Here is a 21,455-nt window from a genome sequence, read left to right as displayed (position 1 = left end):
ATCCACAGGCAGCCACAACTAAGGGCCCCTCCTTCTATTTACAAGGAGAAAATGAAATAGCACATAGATCATTTGCTGTGTGGGATCACAAGGCCAACACAGTCTCTAGATCTGTGTAATAATTTGCATAACTTCCACTGTCCCTTCCCAAAGCACACTGCTTTTGCTTGTAGCAAATGTCACAAACTGTTCTTTCCAAAAGCCAAGGCTGGAGCATCACCAGCAGCTTTCTGTTCCTTCTGTGTCCCTGCCTCAGGAGGACATCCTGGAGCTGAAGAGGCAGCTGTCCCTGGCTGATGGGCAGCTACGAAAATCCGAAGTCTCACGGAAGCGCCTGGAGATCTGCAATAGGAAACTGCTCCTGTTTGTGCAGGTGAGGTGTGGAACTGCAGCATCACCACTTCAGCAAACATCTTCCCTTCAGGGTGGTTTTGCAAGTCAATCAACTTCCTGCTCCATAAGCAAGAGGGTTTTTTATTTTTGCTGTCTCACCTGAAAAAGTCCCTGTCTGTTGGTTAGGAGGAAGCAAGGAATGAACTCAGCTCTCCTCATATCTCTGGGAGATGCAAACTCTGTGGTGCAGGTTTTGCTGGTGGCTCTGCTCTTCCTGCCTCCCTGTGCTGAGGCTGCTCCAGGAGCTCTGCTGTCAAAATCACCTGTGCTCACCTTCTCTTGCTATAGCTGAGGGTTGCTTCTCTATAAATAGGAACCTGGAGAGTGGCTTTGCTCTTCCAGTGCTCCCCCCCGCCAAGATTTCCTGCAAAATCTCACAGTTTAGTCTTTCAATTGGCAGTTCTTCCACTTCATTCCCTACACCGGGAACACCAGTATGTGTAATTAATAAACTGGTCAGCATGGGAATCATCAGTGTTCAGTGTATCTGCTATGGCTACTGGCAGCTGTCCCAAGAACTCTTGAAATCAAGCAGAAACAGTGGAGCAAAAGGAAATGTAGATGCTGTGTCCTCTGCTCCAGAGAAGGATGAATTAAATGCCTCCAGAGCTTCAGCACTGTGTGCTAGAGCCTGTGCAGTTTGGGGTCAGACTTTGGAAATATATCTTACTTGATCCCAGGGTCAACCATCACAGGATTTTGAGCACTGGAGCAAAATATCTTCCTTTTTCCTCCACCCCTCAGTGGTGTTGGAGAAGTGCATGGTAATGAGAGCTTCCACGTGCAGGTCCAGCCTGGGAGCCAGGGGTTGCTGGCAGCAATGATCACTGAAATGCAGCCTGCAAAATTATTCCTTGGAAGAGGATTTTTGTGCTGCATTTCATATATTGTAGCAGTGGTATTAAAATGCAGAATTCAGATGTGTCTGTAGATTCATGAATGCTGCCTGAGCTGCAAAAGGCCTTGAGATATTCGCTTCAAGGGCAATGAATAAGCAGAAGCTGATTACTGTCATATTAAATCTGATCATCAGGAAAAACCCATGGGGTTTGTTCTCAGGAATTATTCATTCCTACAAGTTTGAAACCTTTTTTTTTTTTTTCCCTGTTGTTGTTGCATGACAGAACATTTACAAGGTCCTGAGCACACACAGTCATTTACCAGATGAGAAAAGGTAGGAGATGGCTTCTGGGAATGGTGAACAGCAACATGAAATGTCCTTTTCTGACCTTTCTCAGGGGAAGGTGCTTCACACGTAACCTACCCAGAGTTTCTAAACATACTTTCACTTTGGAAGTGAAACCATGGGAGAAGGATGATGTGGAGGCTGCTGGTGGGTTGGTGCTGGGGTATTTTGGCCTCTGTTCAGGCTTTTTTTGGGAGGAGTAGCTGAAACTCTGCTCAGGTTAAATCGCTCTTGTCAGCAGAGACCCTAAGAAGGTTATTTCAGAGCAGCAGCAGCAGCAGCAGCACCTGCTTCTCCAAACATAAACCAGGATGGCTCCAGGACCACATCCTTTTTTATCAGCAGTTAGAGTAGACAGAGTGTAAGCAAGGAGCTCTCAAGAGCTCAGCTGCATGAATGGCTGCAGAAATAGAGTTCAGGCTTCTGGACTCCCCTCCAACCTGAGCCTATCTCCTACCACTTGGGCATAAATGTATCACAACTCGTGTGTTTTTAACTCATTAAATCATTGAAAAGTCACTGTCCCATCGATGATGACTGGCTTCAAAAGCCAGGTTTTTTAAGAGGAATGGAGTCAGTTTTTAAGTTTATAAGTTGGTTATTTCTAATATAATGCGGGGGAAATGCTTTTGACAGATTCTGAAGAATGCTTTGCTATTTGTCTGTAACAAAGCAATGCAAGTGTGTCTAACAGACACTCGAATGCAGAGGGATGGAGATGCAACCCCCAAACACACAGAATTTATGTTGCACATCCTTCCTGAGAGGCTGGCCAGGATTGTCAATGACCATTCTCTGACAGAAGTATTGATGGCACTTTCCATATTTATAAGCGTCAACCACGAAACAGAAGAGGAAAAAACAGACGCAGTCTCAGACACATCTCTTCCATCTTCAGATCTTGTTGACCTTTTGCTATCAGAAGCTAAAGAACTGTTAGCACCAATCCTCTCCAACAAGGATGGTAAGCATTCAATTAACCGGAGAAAGCTGAATCCCAGCGAGTCTCAGGGATCTCTGTCAGTGTTATCGACAGCTTCCAGCACCTTTCAGATTTTTCCATACCAGTTGAGCCTCCCTGATTTTCTCATGCTCACTGAGATGTAATTGCCCTCCCTATATCCATGTGACTCATCTTTGAATCTGCAATGCAGACTGGCAGGGTATGGAATCAAAGACTTGTGCCCAGGGCCAGAGGAAAGGTGTTTATCCAGGGCAAAAATCTTAACAGTCAGGAAGATGGTTTCACAGAATCACTGAAATGCTGGTTGAAAGGGATGCTGGAGATCAGATCTTCTGCTCCAGGTAGGGCCAGCCCAGTGGAGGGGACCTGCAGCAGTGGGTTTAGGCAGCCAGGGTGGAGATCCACAGCCTTCCTGTTGGTGTTCCCTGCTCTGTGATAAAAATCTTCCCAGCACCCAGCCCGAGCTCCCCCAGGGGCAGCCTGTGCATACTGCCCCCAGTTACACTGGCTGCACTGCCAAGAACAGCTCGGTTCCAGCATCCTTTAATTGCCCCTGACATAGCAGTGGGGCTGTGGAGTTGCCTCTCAGCCTCCTCTTTAGCAGGCTAAACAAGCCCAGCTCCCTCAGCCCTCCCCACCCTCTCCCTGCAGGCCTGGGGCTCCCCTTGCTGGACCTTGTCCAGTTTCCCAACAGTTTTAAAACCAGGATTCAAACTTTCCTTACACCATCCGGGTACAAATCCAGCAATGCTGAGCTGAAGGGAACAGTCACCTCCCCATTTCCTTGGAGTAAAAACCAGCCATGCTCCCTTTTCCTCACATCTGTGGGAAAATCAGGGAACAGGCATCCACCTCTATGGGAGTCTGGATTAACTTTCCCAGTCTGGGACTCTGAGCTGGTCCATGAGCCATAAACATTCTTTGGTGGCAATTATTTGACCCTGCTTGTCTCTTGCCACACCAAATGAGTGTCTGACCTCCTCAGTGTCATGCCCAGGTGAGTGTACAGCCCCAAACAGGTGCCCAGTCCTTGCTCTTTGATGCTATTCACCAGCTCAGCGTGCCCATGGGCCAGCACTGGCTTTGTCTCAAAGCACAAGACACAAAGGGAATAATTGCAGCCTTTCAGGAGCACCTCTGCTTTATGAGCACTGTCAGCATTTTCTGAGCTCCCGTCCCATTGAAATGTGCATTATCATAATGCAGCAGCATTGGCCATGCTCTCTCCACTAACACTTGGCTCTGTGCTTCCATCTGCAGCTCTGCCATGGGACAGGAACCAGTGCCTGCCTGCTGAAGGAATCCCAAATTACAAGGAGTAGGTGTCAAGACTGCTGTGGTCTGTAATTTGGACAACACAGATACTAAAAATTCCTGTTTGTTTTGTTGGAGGTTTTTAACCGAAACTGTTGCTTGACAACTTTTGATCAGACAGTCTAGGAGAGGCCTCCAGATGGCCATGACAGAGAAATACTGTGAAATTCCTAGACAGAAAGAGATTTCCCGCCCTGCAGGGTGTGAATTCCTGGATTTCTCTTTTGCTTTATAAAATGCTGGATTTTCTTCAGGCCAGATGGGAATTTGTGGTTCTGTGGCTTGTCTAGCTGGCATTTTTACAGTGTGCTCTGTGTAAGGGAAAAAGCACCACTGAATATGTTAATCCTTTATGCTGTGATATCAAGATGCTGTGAAGCTGCAGACAAGGAGCAGGATAGCATGGCTTTGTTTGGACCTTAAATTGTTAAATTTCCCTGAAACTTCTTATATTTAACAGAGCCATTTCCTAAAGTTATCTGAAAGGGCACTTTGAGACCTAAATATCTCCTAATGCTTTCTTAGCTTAACTCAACCTGAAGATCTGCCAGCACAGTTTTTTGTTTAGGTACCAAGTACCCATTTGCAAAGGATCATTTCAAGGTTATGAAAAGCATTTTCAGACAAAACAGGCCGCCTGCACAGTCTGACCAGGCAAGCTCTGTGGCTTCCTCTTCTTTCCTAAATAATGAGTATTGTCTTCACATTAACCTCCATGTCCTTCTCCCAAACTACCTAAGGCATATTTCTCCTTTTCAGCCACCTTCATCAGAAGACCACGTGGCCCCCTCCTGCAGGCCAGACCAAGAGTGACCAACCACAGCCACCAAGCCCAACGGAACTGCCTAAGAAGCCGACATAAATATCCCATGGTTTGGTGGTGCTCTGAACCACGGCCATCCATCCCATGGGAGATGGGAAAGACACCCCCAGGCACCTCAGCTTCCAGGCCAAGCAGTCTGAGAACAAGCTTTCTGACACAAGACTAATTCTTCCTCACTATCCAAGACTTTTTCAGCAACCTCCCCTGCGTGTCTACCTCCAAGTTATCATACAAGGCTTTTTGCTCACGGTTTTGCAGCTTTATAGGAAAAATATTCTCAAGAGGCTACAGAGGCCTGGATTTCAGTGGCAGCCTTTTAGAGCTTGTATTCTGGGTAGCATGAATGTACCCGAGGGATTCAGGGGTCTCCAACAGATCCCTTTTGGTATTTCAGATGAAAAACCAAAGTCTATTTAGTGACTGTAATCAAAGCAGCTTAATCTGTAGTGTCCTAGCTGTCTTGGGATAGGTGCTTCTCTTTTTATTCTTTTTGTATAGTTTATCCCAGCTGCAGTGCTTGAAGTGGGAAGCAGCACCTCAGGCAGTTGTTGGCCACTGTAGGGCAGCCAGCGGGGAGCTCCAGCCCCAGCCTGGACACCGAGTCCTGCCTGGAACGCAGGGCAGGACACACATAGTGAACATAGCTCAGCAAAGGTCCCTGGTGTCACTGGGAAATGATATCCACATGATGCAAGACTGAGCCAGCAATGATCTGACATGGGCAGAGGTCTGGAAAATAAAATGGAAACACTCCTCACAAGGAGTTTGCTCTCTGGGTTCTGATTGCAGCTGCTGCGTTCAGCATCTCACAGACAAAGACACAGCCTGAGACCATTCTTCCTCCCTCTTATTTTGGCAGCTCCTGGGGAGATGCATTGAGAAGTTGCAGGAAAATGGGGTACATCTGGCTTTTACAAATAATTTGTTAAGATTACTTCAAATCTCCTTTGTGGGGGTTCAAAGCATGTGGATTCTTTATTGTCTAAATTAAAGGCTTAGGAAAAATAATGACCCTCACCACCAGTATCTCCTGCACTCGAGGTATCACTGCACTGCTAAACCAGCAACTGTGTGGTGGAATACATTGCATAAATAACCAGTCTGAAATTTTGGGTAAGCTTAATTTCATACCTTGGGGTAAATTAAATCTTAGGAGTGCAAACCTCAGAATGTAAATTAAAGGACTTCTTTTAAAAGGAGACATAATCCTTTGGACTACTTACAAGGAATATTCCCAGGAAGGAGAAAATATTCACCTTGGGATACCATGTGTTTAATAGCTCATTCTCCAATGCTCTCTGCTGTGACGGAATGATAAATCCTGGTGTTACCTGTGGGTTTGGCCCCAGAGCTTTGTTATCATCTCCTGTGTTACACAGAGAGGTAAGAGGTACACACAGCAAAATCCAGTCTCACCAGTCTGGTGTACCCTGGCTCTGGAAAAACACCTCCAGTTCCCCTGGGGTTAACCAGCAGATGCCAATCTGCTCCTGGCAGGGTCTCTCCAAAAGCATTTGGCTGGAGGTGGCACCCTAGGGAGATGTCTCCAGGCACTGCTTGTCACACCTGTCAGGGAACAGCACAAACAAGATTTTGGTAAAGAGCAGGTCTTGGGCTGTGCTGTGTTATTTCATATACCCAATGCCAACCCCACACTTGGGACGGAAGGGGAAAGTCATGGGGAAAACACTCTTGTTTAGGCTGCACTTCATCAGCTAGAAAATCAACAATCTGTTGAGGAAATCCGCACAAGTTTCAATACCACCTCGACAATCATGGAATACTTTTCTCAAAATACAGTTATTGAACTCCACCTCCTTGAGTGCTGGAAAGGCACAGAGCAGTCCCAGCAGGGACCAGTTACATGGTCTGAAAGAAATCCTTGATGCTGCTTCCACAGTCTGTATTATTCCATAGATCTCTGTTTTAAAAGTCCCAAGAGAGAATATTTTGTATTAAAGCATCACAGTGGGTGAGGGATCGGACAAGATCAGCATTGTGCAGTTGGTGCTGGCACCTGGCAAGGGGTGGAAACAAGGGGATGCTGCCCGAAGGCTGCTGTATTTGGGACCTCCTGAGCTGTTGTTTCCAAAAGAGCTGTGAAGTTCTTAACCTCTTAAACAGCCCCAAGCACTCTCAGCTTACTGGCAGCCCCTCTGGAAAGGAAATCTTCCATGTTCCCATCAGCCACTGGAGAGCCTCACATCAAACAAGGATCAAGCATTGCATGCTTCCCAAAGCTTTCATGTTTCTCAGCTGGTTTCCAATATTTCCTTTGAATTTACCATATTCCTTTTGCCTTTGCTCTGAGCCCAGCAGACCTCCCTGTCCCTGTTAACCCCGTTGTTCCTAACACCAGCTCTGTAGAGCAGTGCTCAGAACAAAGCTCTGACAGAGCTGTGCTCCTGCAGGTGATGCTGGTTTTGGTGACCCAGAATAACAAACCTGCTCCAGCCTTTACTCCCAGGCAAGGGGAATCAGCAGAACTCAGCAAGGCACGGGGTGACACCTCCTCACAGAACCACCGAGAGGCAAGAGGGGAAATGCATAAAGGAACAAACAGCACAGATAGAGGAGTTATTTAAATAGGATGTTCTTCATTCACACTGAGATTGTCTAACACTCCACAAGAGAGCTGAATTCTGGATTAATTTGCAATACTTTTGGCTTGCTTGTAAGTTAAGGAGATGTGCTGCTGTTGCAATGTGCTGCGTTTGTCTCAGAGAATCTGCCTTGGAGGGTCCCAGAATGACTGCACAGAAATGAGAAGAAGCATTTGTGATAAAAATGAGACCTGAACAATACTAGATCTTCCTGAGCAGCCTTCCAGATCCTGAAGGGATCCCGTATGAACAATGAAGGGGGGCGTTTTACAAAAGCATGTAGTAACAGGACAGAGGAGAATTCTTTACACTGACAGAGAGTAGGTTTAGATTGGATAGCAGGAAAAACTTTCCTGTGAGGGTGATGAGACCCTGGCACAGAGAAGCTGTGGCTGCCCCTGGATCCCTGGCATTGTCCCAGGCCAGGTTGGATGGGGCTTGACACAGCCTGGGATAGTGGAAGGTGCTCCTGCCCATGGCAGGGGTTGGGATGAGATGAACTTTAAGGTCCCTTCCAACCCAAACCATTCTGTGTTTCCATGATTCTATGATCAGCTGGAATATGGCAAATATTTTACGAGCCAGAATGCAGAGAGACCCCCCCCCATAAACAGAGCTTGTCAACACACTCCAGGTGATAAACTAAAAAAATGCATTTAAAGAGCGTTAGCGGGATCAGCTGTTGAGCTGGAAGCTTTGGGGGTTAAATATAACTGATGCGTTTATTTTGTATTTCTCTCATGTGAAGCAGAAATTCAGTTCTTAGTTGCTGGTGGATCAGAGGGTGGGAGACCCCTCCGCCTCACAGAACAAACCAAACCAAGATTGGAGAATCTATTTTAAAAGCTGCAGAAGCAGGGAAGGTGGGGCAGGGAGCCACCTCGGCATTATCTTGGCAGGTGAATGTAGCAGAGCCATTAGCACACTGCTCATCTGCAGTCCCACGGGGAAAGGAACCCAATCTCAGTCTGCTGCTCTCCAGTTTCATCCCTGCCATCTCATTGTGTGACCTTGGGCAGCACATTTCACCTCAGTTCTACACCAAAAAACAAACAGGACTGACAGTGGATGCGGAAGGCAAAGCCCTAGGGATCCACAGGATGTAGGGGCAACCTGCTGGCACAAGAGGGTCTGCAAGTGCTGTGGGGTTGAGTACTGCTGGTCTATTTTCAGTGAAGAAAGCCTCAGTATTTCAACGTTTCCTGGCTCTCAGAACAGCAGATCCAGCTTTTGCTTAGCTCTGGTGAAACAGAGTGAGCTGAAGTGCTTGGAAGGTGTCTTTAGAGAGGTGTGGAGGTAGCAGAGGTGAGCTCCAGCCCAGCATGGTGCAGTGGAGTAGGCAGGTGTGTCTATCCCAGCGCTGGAGGCTGTGTGTGGAGCCTCTTCTCTCAGCTCCACTCAGTGACATCTGGACTGAAGCCTATGTTTAGAGAGTGGAATACACCTCCAGAGTGGAATACACCTTCACACTGCTTTAAATGGGGCTCTGAAAGGCAAGTGAACTTTACTGCTGATTTGTTTTGAACATGTGTGGCAAAGGGCTGGACAGCACCTCCTCAGTGTGACACTGCACAAAGGTGTCCCTCTGCCTTCCCTTTCTCTCAGCAATCCAGGGGGATCCTTCCCCTGCTCAGGGCCACGTCTACCCCAGCACCTCCATGACAAACCACTGAATTTTCTGGCCTCACTGACTGCAGCTTTGCCACAAACCTCCTTTGCAACTTCTTTCAGCTGCTTTCATAATAAGGTAAATAGGAATAACAATACCATGAACAACCCCTACAAGCTTTTTCCTGTATGTGATGTGCCAATGCACTTGAATTGTTGTTGAGTTGCTTTTTTTTTTAATTTATGCCACCAGATGAGGCATAGAAGTTGAGACAGAAGCAGAATTTGAAGTGAAATGTCCCTGTAATGGGGGACGTGGAGGCTGAGTGATATCTCCAGACCAGATGTCCTTCCTGGAAAACGTTCTCCTTTCTAACTGCAGGAGTTCCTGGGCTGGACTGCTGAGAGGTGAGAACTTCTTTCTGAGGATCTCTCATGAGAAAAAACTGCAAAAGGGTTCAGTACCACCCCTTGAGGCAAACAGCCAGTCCTGGTAGGCAGAAGGACAGTCAGGGCCCTTGGGAATGCCCTGGAGAGTTGGCCCTGTGTCAGGGGAAAAGGCAGCCCACTGACACTGGAAAATGCCAAGGTGACCTTCTGGCAGCAGCAGAAAACAAGTGTTGGAAAATGAAAATTATAGTCAAGGCTGCACAGCAGAATAAAGGATGTGTTGGGACTCGCCAAAATCTCATCCAGTTTTTCTGACCTGAACAAGAGGGAAACTACTACAATTAGGGCACAAAACAGTTATAGGCTGGTATAAATTCTGTAGCAAGAAGATGGAAATAGTGCTTTATTTTTTCTTCTGTTTTCTCTGAGGAAATTTAGCAGTAAATGAGGAACAACAGGAAAGAAATACAACTTCTTTGTAAAAGAAAGTTGCATTGTGATGGGAAATTCAGAATATTTATTTATAAATAAATACATTTTGGTTTTATTCTGAATATATATTTATAAAGTAGACATTGCAGGCCTTGAGTAACTTTGTGGTTTTGATGCCAAGTTGTGCTGTAAAGTTCTTCTGGAAAAGTGCTCTGACTCTGCAGGCTGCAGCCTTAGGAGCTCTGACATTTGATGGTCTGGGGTGGGTTGTTTTTGAGCAATGTCAGGCTGGTCTCCTCAGTCTGAGATAGCAGAACATTTCAGAAAATATTGCTGATCAGAAATAGCACTGCAGCTTCCTGAAATGCCTGCCCAGATAAGGGGACACTCCACAGCTGGAAGTGATAAGGAGGTAGGAAAAGACAAAGCAGCGTAAATGTGATGTTACTTCAATAGCAGCAGCAAAGAACCTGAAAGGAGGTGCTGAAGGTGCAAAACATTCCCCAGTTGGTCTCCCACATCCCTCTCCTCCACCACTCTTGGTGCCACACATCCCTCCTGCCCCAGAACCAGCTGCTCAGTCCCTCTTTGACACCCCAAAGTCAGGCAGTGTCGGCATCATTTCCTCCACAGAGCCACAGCCCCAAGGACTGTCACTGGATGGTGACAGCTCCCCAGCACATGGTCTGACAAACTGGGGCCACTCACCCTGAGCTGCAAAATCCCCCAGGATTCACCAAATACTGCACAGATGTTCAGAGCTGGTGGGAGAGGGGGAAGCTGAGATGAGCATGCCTCCAGTGTCCTTCTCAGTGTCATTTGGGTGATCCCCTTGTACCTCAGCAGAAGTAGTTTGGGGAATATTTGCTCAAGGTGTGGTTCACAGATGTGTAGTAAGTCACATAATAAATCAGTTAATATAGTGCAGTGATACAGGGCTGAGGTGAGGGGGTCCCTAGGCTGATGAAGAGCTGATCCACCCCGGGATAAGCAGGATTCGATTGTTTGGAGCTGGGGCTCTGCCTCCTGCATCCCCGACCCGAGAAGGCTCCTCCTCCCCGAAGGCAGGCGCCAGTTTGGGGAGAATCACAGAAACATGGAATATCCTGACAGGGTTCCATCAGGATCATCAGGTCCAGCAAAGCCACCATATGCATCCCTGAGAGCGCTGTCCAAGCACGCCTGGAGCTCCGGCAGGGTTTTGCTGTGACCACTGTAGGATGGGGTCAGCTCATCTCCACACACCCCCCTCGTTATTCTCCCTTTCTGCTCACACGAGACCCCACCTGGAGACGTGCCCGGGTCTGAAGTTCTCAGCACAGAAAGGTCATGGAGCTGCTGGAGCGAGTCCAGAGGAGGCAGCAAGATGATCAGAGGGCTGGAGCAGCTCTGCTGTGGGGACAGCCTCAGAGCCCTGCAGAAGGCTGCGCGGAGAGTCCCTTCCAATGCCTAGAAGGGCTCCAGGAGAGCTGGAGAGGGACAAGGAGTGGACAAGAGGGACAAGGGGCAATGGCTTCCCAGTGGCAGGGGGCAGCCTTAGGTGGGATATCGGGCAGCAATCTCCCCCTCACGGCCCACCCGCCCCTCAGGGAGATGGCGGCGGGGGAGGGGGGCGCACGTGCGGGGGGCGGGGCCTGGCTGCGCCCCCCCGCAGCACAATGGACAGCGCCCTGCGGGGGCGGGGCCGCGCGGGGCGGGGCCGCCTGAGGGGTGGGGCCGCCGCAGCCGCGGGAGCCGCCGAGAGCGGGATGGGTCCGGCCGGGCTGAGCCGCGCCCGCGGTGAGGGGGAGCGGGACGGGCGGGAGGGGAGCAGGGATAGGAGATAGGGGATGTGGGATATGGGATTGGGAATATGGCTGTGGGATACGGGAGGCGGCCGCGGTGGGCGATTCTCTCCGGGGGTCCCTCGGGGCCGCCGTGTGAGGGAGGGGCCGGGGGCCGTGAGGCTTTTGCTGCCTCGCGTGCCCGGGCCCGCGGTGAGGCGGCACAGCGGGCGCGCTGGGTGCGTGTGGGAGTCCCCGGAGCCGCTATTCTTTCAGCCACGGGAAGCCGAGAGGGAAATTCTGGTCTGAATCTTGTGGGAGCCGGTGAAGACCCGGGCGGTGGGTTCGCGGTGGTGGGGATCCCTTCAGGTCTAAGGAGCGATGCAGCGGTTCTGAAGGTGCCGGGTTTGTGCCGTGCCTGGGGGCGGGCGGGGTTCGCTCCAGGTGGGCTGAGTGGGACCCCAGCACCAGCCCGAGCGGCTCCGGGTGGTCGGGGTTCAACAAATCTACCCTGAAACTTGCCCTCAAGAATTTATAAACTGAAAGGGTGACCCTGATCAATGGCTGTTAAATGCATGGATGGATTTAACAGATTGCCCACAGAAGCTGTGGCTGCCCCATCCCGGGAGGGGTCCAAGGCCAGGCTGGATGGGGTTGGGAGCAGCCTGGGGTAGTGGGGCTAGAACTGGCCCATGGCATGGGCTAGAATGAGATTGGCTCTAAGGTCTCTTCCAAACCATTCTGTGATGCCATGTTTTCAAGTCAGCTTCTAGGTGGACCAAGTATATTCTCTGGGTCACTTAGCGTAACTCCTCCAAGCAGTAAAATTGGTCTGTAGATAGTGAGAAGATGCTTGTGTTGATGGTGGGGCTGATGACAGGCAGCCTCTGTTCTAAGAAAATACAGCTGCGAACTTCACTCAAGGCAGACTGAAACAGTTTGCTGGTGCTTTGTTGTACTGTTGAGTGAGCTGCTGCCTGGGTTTGCTCTTGATTTGCATGTTAAACTAAAGCATGGGGTCCTTGGCAGAAGAAGAATGTGGACTTGTTGAAGTGGCTCCAGAGCCCCTTCTCCTCTGGAGCCAGGCTGGGAGAGCTGGGGTTGCTCATCTGGAGAAGAGAAGGCTCCAGGGACACCTCAGAGCCTTTCCAGGGCCTAAAGGGGCTCCAGGAGAGCTGGAGAGGGACTGGGGACAAAGGCTGTGAGGATGGTGAGGCCCTTGCACAGGGTGCCCAGAGAAGCTGTGGCTTCCCCATCCGTGAAAATGTTCAAGGCCAAGTAGGACGGGGCTTGGAGCAGCATGGGACAGTGGAAGGTGTCCTTGTCCATTGCAGGGGGAGAAACGGGATTGGCTTTAAGGTGCCTTCCAACCCAGACTATTCCAGGATTCTGTATCTCCTATTCTTAAATTGTATTTGAGAATTGAACTATTTCCTACGCTGTGGATGGATAAATGGATGTGGAGTGACTTCTGGTGGAGTAGTAAGGTGAGCAGTCAGGGGCTTTACTTCAGGAATGCTTATGTCCTGCTACAGGCTGGCAAATATCTGGGAGTTAATGTATTGATGTGCATGAAAGTTCCATGATGATTCTTTGGTGAGGAAATTACTTTATGAGATGCATGTGTGGAAATATTGGACATGAAACTTGTCATGATACACACATGGATGAGAAACAGCTCTGAGGGTGCTGAACACTGTTTCGCTTCCTTCATCCCCTCAGCCAAAAAGATTGTTCCCATTGTGTGGTCAGGAATGTATAAATGTTGTTGTTTGGGTGTTTGTGTTGCTTGTCTTTGGTTTTGATCCAAGCCAGGACTCTAGGTACCTCTGCCAGGTGTAGGAGTAGTGCTCAGGCTCCACCTCAGCACAGTGACCTGCACTGTCCGTGCTGCTTCACCTACTCCAGAGGTGTTTCTTGGGGGGCACCTGCCTGAGCAGATGTCTGCTTCTAAAAAATGGTAAAGGTTTTTTCTGGCACCTTTCTGCCTTGAGGCTTCCTTATATCAAGCTTCAAAAGACTTGTTCTTAAGTTCTTAGGTGAAAAAGCTCTAATAAGTATCCTACAGCTTGGCACTGTTATTATTCTGTGTGTAAAGCATCAATTACAATATCTCCCCTAACTGAAAGGTGCCCCAGGCAGAGGAAATGTCACACACCTTCTTCTCCACCTTTTTCTAGAAGGCAGGAGGAAAGAATGCAGCCCTGTGGAGCCCCCCTTTTCTAACTGGAAATATCAGCTTAGCTGGGTGCCACAGCTGGCTTTCACGTGGTGTAATGGTATTTGAGGAAGTCAAGAATCCTGCTATTTTCAGCAGTTCTTTGTCAAAAACAAAACAAAAAAGCCTGCTCAGTTCTCTTCAAGATGAAAAGCAGCCACCACAGGTGGGAGAAGTTAATAAAGTCACTTGATGCTAGTTCCACATCCAACAGGCAGCTGTAGTGGGGAAGGAGCTGATTGAGTTCTGTGCCTGGGTGAGGAGCAGGGCTGGGGGGTTCCATTCAGGGATTTCTGTGTATTTATCTGTACCCTCAGTTTCTGATTTCCAACCATCTGGCTGTATTCTGTCAAGTAAGCTGCTCTACTAATAGCAGAATAGAAGTCAGGCATATGGAAAATCCCTCAGGTGCACAGTGGCTGTTCTAGATGAGAAGGAAGCACAGAGTTAATGTCACTGCCTGTCCCTTTGCCATGTGTGGTGATGTGTGTTCCCCACAGGAGCCCCCACAGGCCTGGCTCCTGTGCAGGGAGAGCTTTGTACAGTGGGGGTGCACCACTGCTTCTTCAGAATCCATTTCTCTGGAGTGCTCCCAGAGTTACAGCAAGTGCCATCAGGGGTCCATATCCCTTCTCTTCCCACCTCCTTCTCTGGAGCACCCAGCATGTGAATCTCGAACTTGTAATGAGCTCTCTCTGCTTGCTTCAGGGAAAAGTTGCTGTGTGGGCTGGAGCAAGAGGGGTGCCCAGGGAGCTGAGGCTCTCAGGGCTCAGTGCTGTTGGCACAGTGTGCCACAGGATGCTTTGTGAAATGGGGTGGCTGCTGCTGTTCTCTGTGTTCAGGTGTGCAAGAATTGAAATATTTTAATATCTATTTGAGATGGTTAGGGTTGTTATTATTAGAATAGTTGGTACTAGCCAGGCTTTTTGCTTTGGTGCATTAACAACTCCAGCCTCTGAGTTTTTATCAACTGCTCTAGGCTTGGCCAGCTGGAATTGAGCCTCTTTCCTGGTGTTTCCCCATGGATGCTCCAGAGATGCCTCTTGTGAACTGGGATTTCTAAGTGGTCATGCTGCAGTTCAGTGGGTCACTGCTCTTCCCCCGAGTGCCTTCCCTCATATGTTTTTTTTAGCCAGAAGCAAATAGGAAGCTGAGCAGGAAGCCTGGGCCACTGTAGGATCGTTGAGGTACATACATACTCTCTGGTTGGGTAGTTTCTTTCTGGTGGTTGAACATACCTGTTTATAATTTGAGTGGAACACGAGATGACTTTAAAAGCACATCTGTCTTAGGTGCCAAAGCCCTGGGAACACGCACGTGTTGAGCTAATGTGGCCCAGATACCCAACGGTATCACCTGAGACTCTTTGTCCTTATCAGTGGTAATCAGTGCTAATCATCATCTTCAGCCAGGGTGCCAAGCAGCAACCTTTCACCGACTTTTCTATAGCTTTTTCCTTTTTTTCCAGGACTTCTAGCAGGAGCCCCTGTTGCTTTGGGAAGCACAATGACCGTCTCACAGCTCTGTTTGGAGGAGAGGGTGTAGAAGATCTGCTGCCACTGCACTCTCCCGAGGTATGAAGGTTTTCTAGGGCAGGTGAAAGATATCAGCTGTCATTTTTTCCACAGCTTCCTGTGGGTGTAATAGTCACTGGCTCTTTCTTTCAGCCTTCTCTCAGCTGGAAAAGCAGAGAGGCAATAAACCTGTGGTGGTTGGGTCCAGCAGCTGCCAGGGAGCAGCAGGTCTGTCAAACAGCATAGTTAAGGCTGCTGAGCTACAGCTTGTGCCATCCCACTGTTCTGTGGCTCGTGCCTCTGTTTCTAGGCAATTCTAGACTCCTCTGTCTTGAGCCTTCCTGCTGTGGAGGTTTCTGACCTTCTCCTGCAAAGGTGCAGGAAATCCTGGTGTGGGAGGTAAGGTCAGCATAAGCTAAATAACCCCCCAGCTAAATGTGCATGACGAGGCTTCTCCCGCTCTCTCTGCGCTCACGGGGAGGGTCCCGCCCAGCCTAATCATGTTACAGGTCGTGTTCCAAGGTGCCCTGTGCCTCTTGGCTCAGGTATCCGATATCTGATAGCAGCCTGGGCTTCCTGGGCTGTGCTTGTCCCGCTCCTCTCGCTGCACTCTGGGTTGGATGCTCTGCTGGGAAGTTCTCTCTGCATTGACTGGTTTGGTATGGACTGGCTTTTAGCACCAGTGAGACAGAGATCCAGCGAGTCCTGACCTTTGCTCCTTGGCTAATGTGATCCTCTCCAGAGGAACCGTCTGATCACTGGATCCTATTTCTCCAAAAATCCCCCATTTTCAGGTTTCAAACTTTTAAAGTCCTTTTCCCCTCATCCTTGCTTAGGTTTTACAGTGTGATGGGATTTTGCAGCAGCTTTTGAGGGAGAATCTATTGCCTATTCATGTTTCACCTCCGGTTTTGGGCTGAAAATGTCAGGGATAAGTTATCTGAGTGCTCTGACTGTTGAGTTCAGCGCTTCACTGCGTCATGTTGCCGAGGGCTGTGTCTGCTCAGCGGTGGAATTTGAGTGGGGTGGAATGAGCACAGTGCCTCCAGCCGTCCAGCCTTTTGTGTCCTGATGTTCCTGGGTGGTATCAGCAGGAGCAGTACAAAGGAATTTCTAAAGGAAATGCAGAAAGCAACCTAATAATGCTTTTTAAAATAATTTGTGTACTTCCCTTGAGATGCTGGTTACTGATGCATGTTTGAGTGTTAAAACCCAGGCAGGAGAGTCTGAGGGAGGAATCCTGATGAGGACAGTGAGAGGTGGATGGGAGCAGGGAAATGCTGAGGACGGGATTGTTCCCGTTGCCTGCAGTTCTTGCCTCAGTTCAGCTGTAACAGTGGGCATCCAGGCAGTAGGATGTGATTGCCAGCTTTGCATCAGGCATGTTCTTTCAGCATGCTGCTTCTTTTTCCTTCCTTTCAGTAAGCTGAACCAACTGAATCCTACATTATACACAAAAGCATTTAAAACACCAAGGTATGGGAAGCTGTGGAAGCTTTCAGTGAGAACAATTTTGCCCCAATGATTACAGATATAATATAGGGCAGAGGGGTAGGGGAGGAATTGCCATGTAGACTGTGTAAGGCTCCTAAGACAGGCTCCTTCTCCAGAGAAGAGACACTCTCCACCCTTCATTGTGGCTTTACATCTCTGTATTGTGCTTTAATTATTGTGAGTTTTGTCGGAGCTCCAAGTTTAATTTACTGTAGTAAAGCTGGGAAGCAGCACAGGACGCTGGATGCAGCACTGTAGTGGGTCTGCAAAGACTTGCCTCTGTCTCTGCCACTTACTAGGCAAGATATTCTACCTAATAAATCTCCTCTCTATTTGTAAGAAAGAGTTACAGCTTCTAGTAAGGTCTGTAAAAATCATCTAGAATGTGTTGTGCTGCTTGGCATGGGGGACCTAAAATGTTGCAATTTCTCTCTATTACAGGTAAAAATGGTGCAGAAATACCAGTCCCCAGTTCGAGTCTACAAATACCCTTTTGAGCTCGTCATGGCAGTGAGTAACACTCAGCACTTTCCCTGCTCCTGCTGCTGAGGGCCAGTGGGAGGTGGGAGACTGCAGGTTTGGCTGGGTGTCTGTGACAGTCCTACAGCAGGAGCAGAGCCTCAACTCCCCTCCGTCAGTATTCCAAAGAAATAAGGATCAGTATCTCAGCATTAAGAATGGCAGCTTAGCTGTTAGAAGGGAAAAAAAAAAAAAAAAGAAAATCCAACCTTCTGCAATTATTCTTTGACAAGGAAGGAAAAGAAAATTTGACATTGTTAGGCATGCTCAGTTTGTGGCCACCTTCTTTGCTATGTCACTAAATGCCACTCAGTTCAAAATCTGTCAAAAACTATGTGATCCCAGTCAGCACTGTATTATGGATGTATCTAGAACTGGATTCTGAATAATAATGAGCTTTTTGATTTGGTTAAAGGCTAGAAATCTTTGGAAAAAATCTTCTGTATTGTTCTTCCCCGTCCACTGTGTGATTGAACTGTCAGGAGATCTCTCTCCAAATCTTGTGATTTCCACAAGGGGCTGGAGGGCTGTCGTGGAAGTTCATTCACTGGGGATGCAGAAGGCTGATGTTGACCATGGGAGCTGCTTTAGGCCGAGTTTCTCTGTAATATTCTGGATTTTGTCACAATTAGGTGTGATTCAAATACCATTCTCAAAGGTTTGCTGTTGCATTTCAAGGGCAGTATTTGGGGATTGTCAGAGTTAAGAACTTGCTTATGGAGTCTTGCAAGGCTTTGTTTTGTACTGGGAATTTCAGTCAGCTGGCTTGGTGTTTGCCACTTTTAGCCTGCTGCTTCCTCCATTGCCCATTCCCAGTTCCTTTAGTTGATGGGAGCCCAGAATGAAGATGGGAAGCTGCAGCCATTGCAGGCAGCTGAAGTGATTCTCAGGAGTGGAAGGGAGAGCCTCTAGTAAGTTCCTCTTGACAATGTGGTCTCTTCAAGATTCCTGAGAAATACATGCCTTAAGATTTGTTTTATCCAAAACAGCCTCCAGTCTTTTATTTCAACAGTTCAAACTGGGGGCATCAGTTTGTTCCTCATTGTGAATAAGAGACCCCAAAGGTAGCAACAGGAGAGTGGTTGCTGTTCACTTTGCTCTCTGATCATCAGATGTACACTGCTTTTGCTGACAGTTGAGCTCCCTCCCAGACCCACCCCTTTTTTTTCACAGTCTTACCCAGATTTGCCGTGTCTGTTCACAGCTAAACCAGTAACGTGCCACAGAATTGCCTTGACAGTCTGGGGCTGATGTTTGTGGAGAGAAGCTTTCCTGCTGGTGCTCTTTGCTCTCTCGGTGCATCCCGTGTGAGAATAAGACACTAGTACCTGTGATGAAGATCCTTCGACCCTTTGCTCTATGCACATCTCTCCACGTTCCTGTTGTTTCTATTAGCAGGATAAAGCTGCCACCAGATGCTCCTCAGTCGATTGGCTGCTAATTGAGGAGGGCTACCTTGAGACAAATCCTTTGTAAGCTCGTTAGCACATGCCTAAAGGCCACGGGCTAGTGGGCTTAATTTCGAAGTGGTTTAGTTTTATTTGCTTTCTGTTTTTCAGCAGAACTTAAAATTCCCTGAGAATTGAGGGCTGGGGTTGTAAATGTCATCCTTTAGTTGTTCAGCAAATTTTAGCAAAGTTGTTAGTCCTCTTTCTTAGGAGCACTTTCCTTTTCCAGGGTCACCCAGCAGACTGTGCTGGGGAGTAGGGAGCTGAATAGAGACTCCTTAGCCTCCCCCCTCCCCAATGTCCTGTGAAAACCCTGCATTCCCAGCAGGATCTGCTATTGTAAAGCAGCGTTTCAGCTTGTGGTGGTCCTGCAGGCTGGGCTTGGATGCAGACTTGGTTACCATTATTGCCTGTTGGTGTGGGGGCAGCGTGGATCTCACAGATCTCACAGAGCTGTCAGGTACCAGCTGTCAGTTGCTGGAAGTTTTGCAGGGAAGAGTGGGTGTGCAGTGAAGCTGTTTTGCTCCTTAGCACGTGGCATTGCTGTTAATCTCCTTCACCATAAATCTGACAGCAGCTTCCTGAGCACTGAGATTCAGCTGCTTTCATCTTTTCCCCTCCAGTTCTGTGTGGGAACCTTTGGAGTGCCGAGGTCTCAGGCTGTGGTAGGAAAGCAAAGGTAGCAGGGGTGACCCCAAGACACCCCCATGTTTTACTTATCTCTGGGCACCCTTCAGCCTGAAACACTTGTGCTTAATTCCTCACTGGGGAGGGTCATCCCTCACAACACAGCCTGACCAGTACACAGAAGTAAGCTGGGAAAAGCATTTTTCCCTCAGCAGTTTGGTCCAGTGTTTGGACCCTGCTATAGAAAGCAGTGGGTGTGCTTTGCTCACATAGGACAGTTTGAGAACTAGGGTTGTCCCAGCCAAATTTAGCAAACAATTCCTCACACAGGAGTTCTTGTCCTTGGGCTTGTGCAGAGGCTATGTGTGTACCTGGGGCTGTGCTCCAGGGATGAGCTGGGGCTTTTTCTGCTGATACCTTTGTGTGTCAGGGTAATTGTCTCTGGATTTACACTCTGCCCTTTGCTAATGCTCCTACAGTTTGGGTTGAGCATTTGCAGACAGATTTGAAGTGTAATCCAAGTCCTTGGAAGGACATTCCCCTCCTTGCTCTCTTTGCCAGTCCTGTGCATCTGAGGAAGTAAAAAGGAATCAGCTTAACAAGTCTTTTCTTGTCATTTGGGAGTTCTGAATTTTTCTTTTTTCTTGTCCTTCCTTCTGAACAAGATTTAAGCAAAAAGTGGTTTTTCCACACCTGTCCAGGGTCACTGTAGTCGTTTCCACCTGCTTTGTTCCTAACTTGAATTCACATTAGTGGATCAAAAGTATTACGTTCTTCAAACACATATTCAGTGTCTGGCACCTTTATCCCTCATACTTGAAAAGAGCCTTGACTTCTGTTATTCTTTGCTATCTTGTCATATTTTTCCTTTCTATTTTATCTTTTTTGTCTGTGTCCTCTTTTACATGGAGCTGTTCAATGGATTATCCACGCCTCTCTGGGCCTCATCTTGTCTTCCCTTCAATTAGATCAGCAGATTTGACATTGCATGTCCTCTAATTTTATCTTACAACTAAGACAATTCCCAAGTATAAACTTACTTTTCATTCTCTTTCTGTTGTAGTTGGAAAGCTAAAAGAGATGTTTTTGAAATGTTATAGTGAATGAAGAATCCAGGAGAGGTACCTCTGCCATATATGAGTGGTGCAAATATTTGTGAGCCTTCTGTGATGTATTGGAGATGAGAATTTGGTGTTTGGGTGAGTGAGTCCAACATGCAGGAAACAGCTGAGAGAGAGATATTACATATTTAATGTTATTTGCAATGAATTATTAGGTTAGATGAGATAGCTGTAGCTGGAGAGTTTCAGCTTTGAACGTGCTAGGGAGTTGTGTTCTTAGTATTTTTAGTAGTGCCTCAGCCTTCCATGCTCACAGCTGACATTGGCCATTTTCACACGCTTTAGAGGATTTCTAGGATTAGGTCCCTAAAGCCACAGGTTGGAAATAACCCCCCAGAGACCTTACAGGGTCTTCTGTATGGGATGGATAATTTCAGATGAGAAATCTGACAACACTTGTCAATGATTTGCTCCTCTTGCCACAGTGCACTTCATGTTCAGCTTAACTAAGAGCAGTTTATGGTTTCTGCTGCAAGAGAGGGATCTTTGTGCACTGCTATATGAGAATAAGTTATGTTTTGGGAAAAAAGAGCAAAGACTGGACATTGGGAGGTTTGCAGGAGCATCAGCTCCCATTGCCTGTGCAGTTGTATTTTGTGCTTGAGACAAAACTGCTCTGGAGCCCCACATGTGCCTGATGTGAGTCAGTGCTGCTTTCTGCTTGACCTCGTTTCTTGGTGCTGCCCACGGCATGTGCTGACACATATCTGTGCAGCTGGGAGCCCAGCACACACACATGGAGAGCCTTGGTGTGTGTTTCTGTGCTGGCTGAGTGCTGCTCATCAGGCCAGGGCAATTCTGCTCCTGCAGAATTTGGGTGGGAGTGGCTCCTCTGGGAGTACCTGTTTGGTGGGGGGCAGTTTTCTCATGTTCAGCATCTCTCTGATAGACCTGTGGCAGCTCATGAGCTCCCTGCCTGGTCTGCAAGTGAAAGCTGCAATATCTGAGCTCCTGGCTGCACTTCCAAGCAGCTCTCTGACTCTTCTGGTTTTGTGGCAATTCAGTGTTATTTGAATCACAGAACAGTTTGGGTTGAAG

General features: G+C 48.1%; 2 protein-coding genes across 3 annotated transcripts in view; both read left to right on the top strand.

The window, feature by feature from the left end:
• The window catches only part of LOC117004076 (syntaxin-binding protein 4-like), a 37,472-nt gene extending 32,032 nt beyond the window's left edge, over positions 1-5,440 (top strand). The window contains exons 18-22 of the mRNA XM_033074542.2: positions 257-373; positions 1,518-1,567; positions 2,413-2,543; positions 3,804-3,861; positions 4,617-5,440. Coding sequence (XP_032930433.2) covers positions 257-373; positions 1,518-1,567; positions 2,413-2,543; positions 3,804-3,861; positions 4,617-4,719 — 459 coding nt within the window. The 3' untranslated portion in view covers positions 4,720-5,440. The remainder of the gene's footprint in view (positions 1-256; positions 374-1,517; positions 1,568-2,412; positions 2,544-3,803; positions 3,862-4,616) is intronic.
• Positions 5,441-11,417: 5,977 nt separating this feature from the next.
• The window catches only part of SEC14L5 (SEC14 like lipid binding 5), a 36,682-nt gene continuing 26,644 nt past the window's right edge, over positions 11,418-21,455 (top strand). The window contains exons 1-3 of one of the 2 annotated variants that reach the window (XM_033073687.2): positions 11,418-11,492; positions 15,163-15,268; positions 17,144-17,212. In XM_033073687.2, the coding sequence (XP_032929578.1) occupies positions 17,150-17,212 (63 nt within the window). In that variant the 5' untranslated portion in view covers positions 11,418-11,492; positions 15,163-15,268; positions 17,144-17,149. Of the gene's footprint in view, positions 11,493-12,817; positions 12,964-15,162; positions 15,269-17,143; positions 17,213-21,455 lie in introns of those variants that run through there. The other variant, XM_033073688.2, reaches the window with a different exon arrangement.

The sequence above is a fragment of the Catharus ustulatus genome, chromosome 16, assembly GCF_009819885.2.
Source record: "Catharus ustulatus isolate bCatUst1 chromosome 16, bCatUst1.pri.v2, whole genome shotgun sequence".
Classification (NCBI taxonomy): Eukaryota; Metazoa; Chordata; class Aves; order Passeriformes; family Turdidae; genus Catharus; species Catharus ustulatus.
The sequence above is the reverse complement of the archived record's forward strand: the minus strand, read 5'-3'. Positions and strand labels throughout refer to the sequence as shown.